This window comes from Mangifera indica, chromosome 17 (assembly GCF_011075055.1).
Source record: "Mangifera indica cultivar Alphonso chromosome 17, CATAS_Mindica_2.1, whole genome shotgun sequence".
In the NCBI taxonomy this organism is placed as follows: Eukaryota; Viridiplantae; Streptophyta; class Magnoliopsida; order Sapindales; family Anacardiaceae; genus Mangifera; species Mangifera indica.
In genome coordinates this window covers 5,857,756-5,871,895 of record NC_058153.1, presented here as the reverse complement: position 1 = coordinate 5,871,895, position 14,140 = coordinate 5,857,756, and the positions used below count along the sequence as shown (strand labels likewise).

The 14,140-nt window shown below is 36.0% G+C and overlaps 2 protein-coding genes across 2 annotated transcripts in view; both read right to left on the bottom strand.

Moving 5' to 3' along the window:
- LOC123200100 (probable anion transporter 6, chloroplastic) overlaps positions 1-7,897 on the bottom strand; it is a 31,161-nt gene extending 23,264 nt beyond the window's left edge. Inside the window, exons 1-4 of the mRNA XM_044615215.1 lie at positions 7,298-7,897; positions 6,054-6,199; positions 606-705; positions 253-305 (exon numbers count right to left, since the gene is read on the bottom strand). Coding sequence (XP_044471150.1) covers positions 253-305; positions 606-705; positions 6,054-6,199; positions 7,298-7,690 — 692 coding nt within the window. The 5' untranslated portion in view covers positions 7,691-7,897. The remainder of the gene's footprint in view (positions 1-252; positions 306-605; positions 706-6,053; positions 6,200-7,297) is intronic.
- Positions 7,898-9,215: 1,318 nt separating this feature from the next.
- Positions 9,216-13,809, bottom strand: LOC123200302 (pyrophosphate-energized vacuolar membrane proton pump). Its single transcript, XM_044615446.1, has 8 exons — positions 13,486-13,809; positions 11,972-12,546; positions 11,460-11,842; positions 11,250-11,336; positions 10,848-11,178; positions 9,827-10,237; positions 9,658-9,717; positions 9,216-9,555 (listed from the first exon to the last, which is right to left on the bottom strand). Exons 1-8 carry the CDS (start codon positions 13,754-13,756, stop codon positions 9,346-9,348), a joined length of 2,328 nt encoding a protein of 775 aa, XP_044471381.1. The 5' UTR covers positions 13,757-13,809; the 3' UTR covers positions 9,216-9,345.
- Between the last annotated feature and the right edge of the window lie 331 nt (positions 13,810-14,140).

Sequence of the window (14,140 nt, the reverse complement as noted above, 5' to 3'; positions counted from 1 at the left end):
TTTAAAATATTATCATATTAACAGCCAAACAATTATCAACATTACAAGATTATATAACAAGATGAAAATCAACCGGAGTTTCCTCACTTGAGGTTTGACCTAAGTTCAAATGGTATCAGCTGCTTTATTTTCTCTTAAGGAAAAATCTAGGAAAAGCTTTTGATATATTTCAGTAGGAGAGTGTAAAAATTTAAAAATTTAGTGAAATGGTTAATGAAATAGCATTCTCGGTACTTTGTAGGTCATACTTGCCTGGCTATAAGGTCGGTAGCGGCTGATGGGGAAACACCTTCTCCTATTCCAACCTAGTTTTAAAGAGATAAAAAAGTAAATGGTCAGTTATGGCAAAGGAAAATAAAGCTAACATTTAAGACATCAGACTCAGAGATGGATGATTTTGTGGACAAAGGGAGAAAACAAGATAACTTACTGAACTGCCGTGCAGGATGCATAAATGAACATGATGGTTGGCATGAAAAGTTTTAACATTCAACAAGACCAATCACACATTATTAACACATAAATAGGAGCATTGCAAAGGGATGAAATGCAAAAGATGTTTACTCAAGTTAGACTACAATAATAGAATTTGAAGACCAAAATACCAGAATGCGTGACAGGACTAGTCCGGGCATAAATCCAGCAAGAAGAGGTACAAGTGCTGTAGCCAGGGACCAAGTCAGCACTCCATACTCAAGAACTTTTCTGCAGCAGAAGCATATAACTTAAAGATTACTGTTCGCTATTACAGCAGCAAGCAAAAGCAAATTACCAGTTTTTTTCTTCTTATTTAATTATAATTGTTTTTGGTGTATGTGACATAGAGCATGTAACAAACAACTTATTTCTTTTGCTCAGTCAAAATGCAATCTGCAATTTCCTATGTAATAAAAAATTTGTTTAGAACAAGAATGGAAAGCTGTCTATATAAAATATCAGTTTTTCCTGGTATTTTGTTGAACCTAAACAACAGTTATTTATTTATTTACATAAATAAAGTAGGCAATTGAATAAAATGAAAATTATTTATGTTATAGTTGTTTATGCAGCACGTTTCTTCCAAGTAAGCTTTAGTGATGTATACACGGCTCCATTGTCATTTTTGGGTTCCAAGCCATCCTCAAGTCTCCATGCAGCCTTTGAAGCCAAGAAGAATGAAGTTCTAGCAAATCCCAAGCCAAAGGAAGCATTGCACCTTCAATTTTGGCCCAACTTCACTTTTGGGCATAGCCTTATTAGTTGGACTCAAGAATCCCTTGAGTAGTTTGCTCTTTTGGCCTAAAATAAGCTTTACATGGTGCCTTTCCAAGCCCATTTTAACTCAAACTTGTGTATTTAGTTGGCTTAGAACTAGATAGAAACTTAGTTACAAAGCTAGGAGACATGGTTCCTAGATTTAGGGAAAAGGCAACTCACTTTTTGTCTTTAGCAACTAAGAGGTATGGCTTAGCTTAATTCAAGGGATTTTTGTATTAAAAAATGAATAGATTTTGTATTGGAAAGTCCAACTTTGCTGCCACTTCTTCCCTATATAAAGGGTGGCCTTGCTTTTGTAAGATTTTAGGCAATTTGATATAATAAAAGTTTGAAGCAAAGCTTTGTTGGCTTTCTCCATTTTCCTTTATCCAATTCATTCTTGGTGGAAGAATTGGTGGTGGAAGACCCCAAGGTTGGTAGAACTTTCCTTTATGCCTTGGTTAATTTTCTTGTTACCCTTGAAATCCAAAGTGTGAAGGTGTGAAAGTGTGTTGTATGCCTCGGATACTGTTCACAGTGCATGATTTTGCAATTTCCAATTTTTGCCAGCAAACTTTGAAACAAGTTTTGAATGCCTTGTTGATTGAGTTGTGATTGATATTATATACCATTAGAAAGCTCTCTGAATGCCTTTTCCAATGATATATAATTTGCATGATTTGGAGGTCATTTGATTGGTTAAAATTGAAAGACAAATTGATGTTGTGCCATATAAACAGTAATTTCCAGAATTGAGTTGTGTGTTGTCGCATTGTCTTGGTAGAAATGCACCATTTAGACAGGATGCTTCTCACCATAACAAGAAACACCTTGCCAGCCAAGAAATATTAAGTCAGTCTATTGCCATAATACCAAGAATGCAGCAAACATTTTATAGTTTTGTCGAGAATAAGAATCTTCTTTTTCTTATCAACTCACCTTCAAATATACTGCAATAGGACCTATAGATACACCAGACACCCTAACCCGTCTACCTAATTTTAAGGCACATTCAAAGCACATTCTATTTCTAATATGCATCCCACAGTTCTAGGCATTAATTACTGCAGCTAATAACAGCCCACAAAAACATTGCCCACCAACACTCCCTCTCAAAATGGAGCATATATGCTCCTCATGCTCATCTTGCATACAAGAGAATGAAAAAAGATAGAGTTGAACCCCTTTGTGAGAACATTAGCTAATGTTTGATTTAACAACTGGAATACAAAGTAGTCTCTGAGTTAGCTTCTCCTTGATGAAGTGTCAGTCAATCTCGATATGTTTGATATGGTCATATTGCACTGGATTGTTTGTAATGTTGATCAAAGCCTTGTTATCACAATAAAGAGTAAAAGGTCTTTCTTCAGTCAACTTCAGTTTATCCAAAAGCTTCTTCAGCCAAAGTATCTCACAAACACCAGCTACCAAGGCCTTATACTCAACCTTATCACTTGATCTTGCAATAATTGATTGTTTTCTACACCTCCACGTAATAATTCCCTCAATGAATCTACAATAACTTGATGTTGACCTTCCATCATCAATAGAACTAGGCCAATTCGCATCGGAGTAACCCTCAATTCATAAATAAGGTCCTTTCTTGGAGCAGATTTTAGATATCTCAAAATCCTATAAACATTTAAGCTCCTACATAAATTCTCTTATTAGCCCTACAACATAGGATATTTTAAGTCTTGTGTGTGAAAGATAGTTAAGCTTACTAACAAGCTTTTGATCCCTCTTGACATCCACATTTTCACCTTTAGATATCTCCAGCTGATGATAGGCCTCAATAAGTGAATCAACTAGTTTGCATCCGATCATATTGGCTTCCTTGAGAAGATCGAGGATATATTTCCTTTGGGAGATGAAAATTCCCTTCTTATATCAAGCTAGCTCAATACCAAGAAAACATTTTAACTTCCTAAGGTTTTTAATTTCAAATTCCTTGGCAAGATGTCTTTTAAGTTTGGTTATTTCAATTGAATCATTCTCAGTCACCCTAATATCATGAACATACATAATTAAAATTGAAACTTTCTTATTGTGATGTTTAATGAACATTGTGTGATTTGCATTGCTCTACTTATATCCAAACTTGATCATGACAACATTGAATCTTTTAAACTAGGCTCGTATTCATTACTTCAAGCCATACCAGACCTTTTATAACCTGTACTCTTTCTCAACAATTTGAGAACAAGAAAATCTTGGAGGAATGCCCATGTCAACTTTCTTTTCTGTGTTTTCAAGAAAAAATACATTCTTCACGTCCAACTAACACAATTCCCAATCAATGTTAACTACACAAGAAAAAATTATCCTAATAGAGCTCATCTTTAACGCTGGAACAATTGATTCATCACAATCAATTCCAAAGGTTTAAGTAAAACCCTTGGCAACCCCTCTAGCTTTAAATCTTTCAATGCTCCTATAAGATTTGTACTTAACCGTATAGACCCATTTACACCCCATAACTTTCTTCCAATGAGAAAGTGAAGTGAGCTCCTAAGTCTTTTCTTCGTTAAAGCTTTCATTTCTTCAACCATTGCACTTTTCCAATTTGGATCATTAACAACTTGTTTCCAATCTTTTGGAATATCTATTGAGGACAAGGAAGATAAAAAGGACACCTCATGATACGTTCACTGTACAATATGAATCTAGACTGTACATCCACTGTATAATACATATGAGGAAGGATACGTCAACTTGTTTCCAAATTCATATTGTACATAAGAGAAAGTATGATAAAAAGGACACTTTATGATACACATGAGGAAGGACACCTCATCATACAATGGATGTATTGTACGACACAATACAATACACAATACGATATGTGATTCAACTATTATGATGATGTTAGCATTGGCCAGGTTAGCTTGGTGTTTAGGGTCATTATTCTTTCATCCACGTTTCTTGTTTAGTCGTCTATAAAGCTAACGACTACAATCTTTTGTGTGTCTTGGTTTTTCATAATAATTGCACCTGAGATGATCCTTTGATGCACTTGGATTTATTGACTTGTCCTATTTTAATTGGTAACAACCAACATAAATTGTTCAGTTGGATTGGAGTAGAACATAGAACTTCTATGACTTTCCTCTTATTGTACATAAGAGAAAGTTTGATGAAAACAGAGAAAGGGGTCACGACTAAGGACTTGAACTTGAACCTGAATTTGGTTATGCCCCATGTTGAGACCAACAATAAAAATAAAACACCCCTTCTTAGTCCACTATCTTCCGAATTGTAGATGCATCGTTAGGGCAATTGACTTGTATGTCCTAACAAAAGTACAATTCCTACTATAAGTTGGTTGATTCAACATAACTAAGTGACAATCAATTCTCCTTGTTTGGACTCATGAAATTTCTTCCTAAGTTCATAAATTTGGGCATCATTCTTAGCCTTTGAGTAAGTTTAATATTACAACATTCCAAATCTTTGTTACAGTCAAGTAGTAAGTATCTACGAGAAATCCTTGGCTTCATGGAGTTGATGAGCCACGACATAACTAGGGAGTTCTCCAGTTCCCAAACGTTGTCCTTTAATGCTATTGATAAAATCTTCTAATTCATGAGCTTTGATGAATAGCTTGCATGAGTAAGACTATGCTAAATAATTACTATTATTAAAAGCGCACTCTATTCCCAATACACATTCCACTATTCTGGGCATTAATTACTGCAAATAATAACAACCCACCAACACATTGTCTAATTACATTGCTATACACTCGTACAACCACCAATATCCCTATTATTTTAGGTTCTCTTTCATTTGTCATTTTTTCCTCCTAAGTCCCTAGTCTAAGATTTTTCCCTTGAAATGAAATGTCCTTCATATAGATTAAGTCTAATATTTCCCAACTCTTGGCATAACACAAACCATTGGCAACGTAGAGAGAAAGATAGAAAGCTTTTAAGACACATCAAGATCATTTTTTTAAATGATTTTTTTTTTTTAATATTTTCATACTAATTAAAGCATCATTAATTATGTGTAGTTGATGTACATGACGGGATTGAACTATGGTAAATTCGATTGAAATTGGGATTGATTGGTAAATTGATAAAAAAACCTATTCAATCGTTCTGATCCCTTAGTATGTAACATTGAATATAGTCAAAACCTAAATTGGCCCATGAATATCTAAACTTGAGCATTTAAGAAACTAATAATTATCTCTTTGTTGATTATGAAAATCATGCATCCAACCTATTTCTCATCTTTAAAATAATAAAAACCTGATTTTTGTATCTATTATGAAAAAGGACAACAAAGTTTACAATTGTATGATGAGAAACTGTTAAGATCTCAAATGCAAGATATGGGACTTAAATCCCACATTGGAAAGTATGGACAACTAGTGTGGGGTTTATATGGTCTTGGGCTCTCCCATCTCAATAGCTAGCTTTTGAGGTGTGGTTCTCCTAAGGTTCGTATCATTTGGTATCAGAGCCATCACCACGTCTCCCAGTTGCAATCGTGTAGCGCGGGTGGTGATGCCGGCATTGCAGTGTTTGCCCGGGGCTAGCAGGGAGCTAGCGCACAGCCAGCCCGCGTGGGCGCCGGGGCTGCGGAGCGTGGTGGTATGTTAAGATCCCAAGTGCAAGGTATGAGACTTGGATCCCACATTGGAAAGTATGGGCAACTAGTGTGGGGTTTATATGGTCTTGGGCTCTCCCATCTCAATAGCTAGCTTTTGAGGTGTGGTTCTCCTAAGGTTCGTATCAGAAACAATGCTTTTGATCGCAAGCATAGATAATAAAATAGTGTAAAAGTAAACCAAGTCTTTGAAAACAAACCTCCCACCGAATATCTTGGCAAGCCATCCTCCGGGTAGTTGACTCAATGCATAACCCCAAAAGAAGGATGATTGAACCAATCCAGCCATTGATGAATTCCAACCAAACTGGTGTGACATTGGAATTATTGCAATGCTCAAATTCACCTACAAAAGTTAATAAACCAATTAGAATGGACTCAAAATGAAACACAAAAACCTAAGTACCAAACAAGCAACACTTATATATGGACTCTTTCAACTTTTAACCCATGGCATGGAAACCCTAATTGCAAGAACATCCAATAAATATTTATGTTATGATCATGAATATTACAATGGTTAACATTAATTGCTCAGATAATTCAAATTGGTAGGCCACCCGTATCATCCTGAAGCCTAACTACTTTCAGAGAACATGAAAAGCAATGAAGTTATCATTTGTCATGTTGTGATCCCTTAGCATTTGACATAGGAATAGTAAGATTGTTGATGATAAAATCACACATCGAATAGGAGTCAAAGGTCTTATGTCGATATAAAACCACTGTCTCTCTCTCTCTCTCTTAAGGTGTCGGGCAAAATAGTGAGACCAATGAATGCTAAAACAAATAATACCTTGTAGCTTCAAATGTCCTATCATCTGCAGATAGAGGCAATATCATTAGTGACACCATTTTTGGCCATCGATTGAGGGCTATGTTGATGCCAAAAAGTCCACATCAAACAAGAGTTGAGGGCCTTTTGTCAATATAAACTTTTGTCACCCTCGCGATGTGCCTTCTACCAAAAAAACTGTGAAGACAATATCTCGCGACTTCAAGTGGTCAGCTATGCTCGGATCAGGGCAACATCAATAGTGGCCCCGTATGCTTGGATTGAATCAATATCAACAATGAACTCGTTTGTGGGACAATGCAAAATACTCTCCCAAAGCCCCTCAACCGAAAGGTTGTGTTGATATCAAAATCCTCACATCAAATACGAGCCGAGGGTCTTAGTTCAATATAAACCTATTGTCTCTCTCGCCTTCGCGAGAAGGGTAAAACTTGTGAGGCCAACATAATCTGGAGCGGACAATACCTCATAGTTTAAATGTTGTACTATTATATGTGGATTGAGGCAGCATCAACAAAGACAAACAAATATATGCAGTATTTAAATTATAGCGGAGGAAGGCTAATATATGTTTGTAAATTTTACTATGCACAAATACCATATAACATGCTTGTAAAAATACCTGAGAAAAAGTGAACAGAGAACAACCTTATCCATGTTACAGATAACAAACGCAAGCGCAGTTGTTCCAATAAGTTTATATCTCTGAGGAATATCCTTCCACGGTGGCCAATTCCAATCAAAACCCACTTCTCCGGACCCGCTAGAGCGACCTAATTCATCCTCCGATTCTGAAACTGAACTCGCTCCCTCAAGTTCATCTACTCGTAGACCAGTAAGTACTCCATCAAACTTGCCAGCCTCTCTCACATTTTCCTTCTCTTTGATGCCACATAAAACTCTGAACCTCAAACACTGTTTAGAAGGAAATAAATCAAAACGACGGCGGTTGAATGAAGTGGGATTGCAAGAGACAAAGCTCTGAGAGCTTGTAGTATTAGAAAGAAAAAAAAAGTTGTCGGCGGGTGTAAGTCTAGCCATTTCCTTGTGCTTAGAGTGTAGTTTAGACGAAGGTATAGGAAATATAGGGAAAGTAGAGAGTGGTATTTAGTGTTTTGCTTGTTTTAGTTGAGAAGAGGGAAGCCATGTCACAGCATGACAAAGTTTGCGACGACTGGAGGTGGCTGAGGTGGCCACGAAACACCTGGTTTGTGGCTTCAATTAAGTTGAATTTAGAATATTTGAGAATATACTTAATTGTTATGTGGAGCGTACTGTCTTGAGACATGGCCTCTATTGTTCATTGGCCGTTCTGTTGTCTGAACAATTTCTATGCTTGCTTTTTATTAAGTTTAGGACGGATTTGGACTTGCTTAACGTTTATAGACTGAGGGATTAGACAACAAAAGACGTTCTGAAGTACAACTCAAACAATAAGTAAGGATTAATAAAATTAGTATTCAACTGAGTATTTACATGTTATAATAATTTTAAATTAAATATATAATAATAATATTTAATTACATAATAATATATTATTTTTTATATTTAATTAAATATTTAACTACAAAATAACATGAGGAGATGCAAGGCTTATTGAATGCAAATTATCACCATTATGACTTGTTAAGTTGTAGATCCATCTCCCTAAGTTTGCTTTAAAGTCATTTATATTATATTTTATCATATGATGTAAATTAATTTTTCCCTTATTTGATTAAATAATAATTGAAATACCCAACAACCAAAGGTGGGAAAATAGCCCCATTAGGATAGACCTGGACCAGGACCAGGACCACTGGGCCCATTGGCTCAGACCAACCTGTTTTCTACAATGAAGGAGCCAGAACAGAACCTTGTTTTTGGGCCCGTTTTTGATTTTTTCGGATAATTTTAACTTTTTCGTAATAATATTATATGTCTATAATTTTATTATATTAATAAATATATATAATATATTATTATATAATTAAATATCATTTTATTATTAATTTAAATAATATTTAATTATATAATAACACATCATATATATATATATATATATATATACTTAAAAAATATATACGCATTAATAAATTTTTACACTTACCTCCCTGAGAATGTTATTTTCCCACATAAACTCTGTACACTTTAGACCCCTCAATATTTTAATTTAAAGTTTTAAATTGTACCCTAAACTTTAAATTTAATTATAAATATGGTTTAGACACTTATGTATTATAAAACGCTACATTTGGTGAGAGAGGGTCTTAAGCTGAATGAGATGGTAAGATACTTCAAATTAGTGGTCCTTAGGAATCGTCTGTAAAATTCCCTCGAGGGCAGGTGGAGGAAATAAAGAAAGGGAAGAATCAATAAAATTATCTGGATAATTTTTGTATATAATTTTATATATAAATAACGATATATTATTATATAATTTTATCTTTAATTTATCTAATTATATAATAATATGTTATTATTTGTGTATAAAATTATATACATATCACTGCTCAAGGAAGAATTTGAAGCTGTGCATGGTAGTGGGGAGGAAAAAAATAAAGGGAAAAATAAGAAAGAAAGCAATGACTAAGGAAAAAGAATTTTTTTAATTTTCTTTTTCGAATTTTAGGGAATCAAAGGGGAGTACACAGAAAAACCTCTGGGTGGAAAGAAGGGTGGGTATGCTATCTCCGGCTGTTCGTCCGTCATGCTCTCTAGTTCCATAGCTTGAAAAGCAGGCCACCATGTGTAGCAAAAAAGGGAGCAAACACAAGTGATTCAACAGCCATTAGCTTGATTAGGATGTTGAGAGACGGTCCAGATGTGTCCTTTAAAGGATCTCCGATTGTGTCTCCGATAACAGCTGCCTTGTGTGGATCTGATCCTTTAGGACCAAGAGTTCTAGCATGCTCCGATGCACCAGCCTGCCATCGCACAGTAAGATTCGTAGCATAATCATTAAGATAAATAAGATTTTGGAGGATCAACCACAGAAGGACTGATAAAAGTACCGCCATATCATATACCTCGATGTACTTCTTGGCATTATCCCAAGCACCACCCGTGTTGGACGAAGAGATAGCAATCTGTTAAGGTATTAGAGAAAAATGTTAACGAAGATAAATGGAATCAAAAGGCAAATACATTTCTTTTCACCTAACTGATAGGCTGTCATGTTAGAATTCTAGCATTTACCTGAACACCTGAGACAAGAGAACCAGCAAGGACACCGGAGAGAGTTTCCACACCAAAGAAGATCCCGACAATGAGGGGTGTGAGCATGACGAGAGCACCGGGTGGGATCATCTCTTTAATGGATGCATCAGTGGAAATCTTAACACAGGTAGCATAATCGGGTTTGGTAGTGCCCTCCATGAGACCAGGGATGGTATTGAATTGCCTGCGCACTTCCTCAACCATCTTTAAAGCTGCACTTCCCACACTCTTCATTGTCAGGGCAGAGAACCAGTAAGGGAGCATAGCACCAACAAGCAAACCAATGAAAACTTTTGGAGTCAAAACATCAACTGTTAAAATAGATGCACGGCTCACAAAGGCACCAAAAAGGGCTAGCGACACAAGAGCTGCAGAACCAATAGCAAACCCCTGGACACAAGCAAAAAACAACACTTAGGTCACTTGGATATAGATCTAATATTTGTCAATGCAATTATTTCCTGTTCAGGTGTGTGAATGTGTGTTTTACTTTTTCTTTTTAGACAACTAATATTACGGATGCCCTGGGGCTTTACAGTGAAAAGAAATCACGTCTGTCAAGTACAAACTTCAGAAACATGCAAACACATTGAGGGTCTTTTTTCCATTCTTAAAGCCATATGTTTGAAGAAAAGAAAAAGAAATGGCAGAGAACATTACGTGATAAAAATTTTGAGCGCAGTAATCCAAAGAATATCCTTGGATGCAGGCAAATCTAGTTTGTTTCAATTGGAAAAATAATCCATTTTCAATATGGTAAGTCAGGGGAAAAAGGTTGCCAGATCTCAAAAATCAACTGTTGACGCTTAAGTAAACGTTTGAAGAAAATTAGAGGCATACAAAATTAATTAATACCCAATTTCAGGTCAGTACTCAAGAGAATTTTCTAGGAGGAAGGCAAATCTAGTTTGCTTCAATTGAAGATACTGTTTTAAGGGAAAACCGCTGCCATATATCAAAAACTCAACGGATAACTCATAACTGAAAGAAATTTTCAAACCTTCCCAATAGCGGCAGTGGTGTTTCCTGCAGCATCAAGTGCATCAGTTCTTTCTCGGATTCTATGACTCATGCCTGCCATCTCAGCAATGCCTCCAGCATTGTCGCTGATAGGACCATAAGCATCAATGGCCAATCCAGTAGCTATAGTGCTGAGCATTCCGAGGGCCGCAACAGCAACACCATACATTGCAGCAAAACTGAAACTAACAAAAATGCTGATTGCGATAGCAAAAATAGGAATAATACAAGATTTGTAGCCCAATGCAAGGCCGAAAATAACATTAGTGGCAGCTCCAGTTCGGCAGGAATCAGCAACATCTTGCACAGGGCTGTATCATACACCAAAGTTAATGAATTCTTAAAGAGAGAGTAAAATCAACTGCAACAAAAAGCTTTCTACCTGTATGCATTGCTTGTATAGTACTCAGTTACAAATCCAATAATGAGCCCAGCCCAGAGACCAACAGCAACACATAAAAACAGTTGCCTGCAACAACAGTTTCATGTTACAATCCCCAAATCAGAAGTTCGTTACATTCCTGTCAAATATCAATGAGAGTGATATATTTCTCTATTCTCGATAGAAGAGAACAAGCAATGTGAAGTTTACCAGTTCTTAACAACTTTTTGGGTTCCAAAATTGAAGATGGTGAAGGAAGACGGAACAGCTATCCAACTAACAATTGCAATTCCAACGGTCATCAGAACAGTGGAGATGATGAGTTGCCTCTTCAAGGTCGGCTCAATTTCTTTTACAGCCTTGATCTCAAAGGCCTTAGTGGTTGCAAATAAGGTGGTGAGCAAACAAACAATTATTCCCACTGAACTAATAATGAGAGGATACAACATTGCTGTTAACTCATGATTGATTCCAAAGGAAGAGATTGATGCAACCACTAGGGCAGCACAGGATGATTCAGCATATGAGCCAAAAAGATCCGATCCCATACCAGCTATGTCCCCAACATTATCACCAACATTGTCAGCAATGACCTGAAAAATACAAATATGAAACAAAGATTTAAAAAACCTAGGAAGAAAACCACTCCATCATATGACATAATATAGTATCTCAACATTGTAGGACACAGAATATTATCTTAAAAGAGTGGTGCTCCTTACAGCTGGATTTCTTGGATCATCCTCAGGAATGTTCCTCTCAACCTTGCCAACGAGATCAGCACCAACATCAGCAGCTTTCGTGTATATACCTCCACCGACTCTACCAAAGAGAGCCATGGAAGAACCTCCAAGGCCATAACCAGTTATAGCCTCAAAAAGGCCAGCCCAGTCATCACCGTAGTATAGCTTGAATAGGTTAATGGCAATGAAAAGCACCAAAAGACCATTTGCAGCAAGGAGAAAACCCATAACAGCACCAGATCTAAATGCAGCGATAAAAGCCTTCCCAACTCCTTTCCTTGCCTCCAAGGTGGTTCTTGCATTTGCATAGGTAGCAATTTTCATCCCAAGGAAGCCAGAAACCACTGAAGTTACAGCACCAAGCAAGAAAGATATAGTGCTGAAGGCAGCAGTTGCAAGAGCAGGCTTACACATCTTGAATCGATCATATGTGCAAGGTTGGCTCTTTGTGCTGAAACCCTCAACAGAGCCAAGGAAAACGAAAATCAAGATTGCAAACACAACCATGAAAACACCAACATATTGATATTCAGTGAAAAGGAATGAGGAAGCCCCTGTAACATCAATACAACCAAAGGTTAGTACATTGAAAGGTCCTTCCGCTAAAAAATTTGGGAAGAAATTATTTGTGTAACATGAATTAAAAAAAAAATGATAAATAGGACATGATGGAACCGAAAAAAAAAAAAATCAATAACCTTCATTAGAATGTTAATATCTGTTCAAACAATTATTTCCGTGTGAACTGCATTTGATTATCTCTGTCACACTTTATATTGTCCTTACTCCAACAATTTTTGCAGGTAAAATTGGTCTCCTTTTTTTAACTTGGTATTATAAATAATATTTTCTTCATAGCGAATATGAATTCTAAAGCAAATTAATAATATTGGCACAAAGGAAATAAAACTATAAAAGTTACCCCAAAATTAATAAAATAAGTCTAGTTTCGAGATCAAGTATAATTACAATGAAGCCAAAAATCCAGCATCACATTAAACATTAAAGCAGACAGCAATCAAAGTGCCTGCTGCTATTATTATTCTTCACACCAGCGTATCTCAACAGTTCCGTAATTTTTACAGCAACCAGAATCAATATTGATCTCAAAATATACTACATAAAAACTTGTAGTCCCAGATTTCAGGATCCACCACTCTTAAAAACATTCATCACACAAGCATATAATAATGAAGCCACCTTGCACATGCCCCAAGTTTCCATTTCCCCTGATACACATATTAATTCTCTCTCTCTCTCTCTCTCTATATATATATATATATATTATCCACGAATCAAAATTTAAAAAAATAATCTAATATACTTCATCTTGAAAAGGACTCATTCCCCGTTTTCTTGTGAACTTTGACGCCAATTCAACATAGAATTTTTATCTAAATTACACAAACCAAAAGATCTAGTGCTAATTCACGTAAAGTTTGCTCAGAGTTGAAGTTTTAAACGTAAAACTAAAAAAAAAAAAAACGATGTACCTTCAGAAATGGCGCTTTGAATTTCGGCACATTTAAGGACGACGTTATCGTCATTAATGCCTTCCTCCTCTTCGATAAGATAGTCGGAGTAGCCGTTTCGGTTGGTGGCGCCGGCTCCACTGTTAACCGATGACTTGGAGGAGGCTCTGGAAGGAGACAACTGGATTTTTGAAACGAGCACCCACTGAAGCAAAGAGAAGCCAATTCCAATCACTGCACAAAGCGGAATCAGAATCTCGGCGCCGAGATCTGGCAGAATTGTTGCTCCCATTCAGACGATTTGGAAGTAAGCTGAAATGGAAGTGAGTTCTGTGAAGGAGGCAGTGAGACCATGTACAGCGACGCAACCTGTAGTGGTAATAAATAATAATAATAAATAGTATATTAATAATAATAAATATATTTGTTATTTAGATAAATAAATAATAATTAGGTTTTAACTTATTTTAATTTTGTTTTGCAGGCATTATTAAAAAATAAAATAAAATTATGTGTATAAATAATTTGCACAATTTTATACCTAACAATGATATACCAAAATGTGATTGGCTAGTCTAAATTTAATCATGAAATTGGAAATAAAATTAAGGTAATTGAGTAGGCAAATATGGAAATAATATTTTACAATCAAGAAAAATCTCCCTTAGATAGCAAA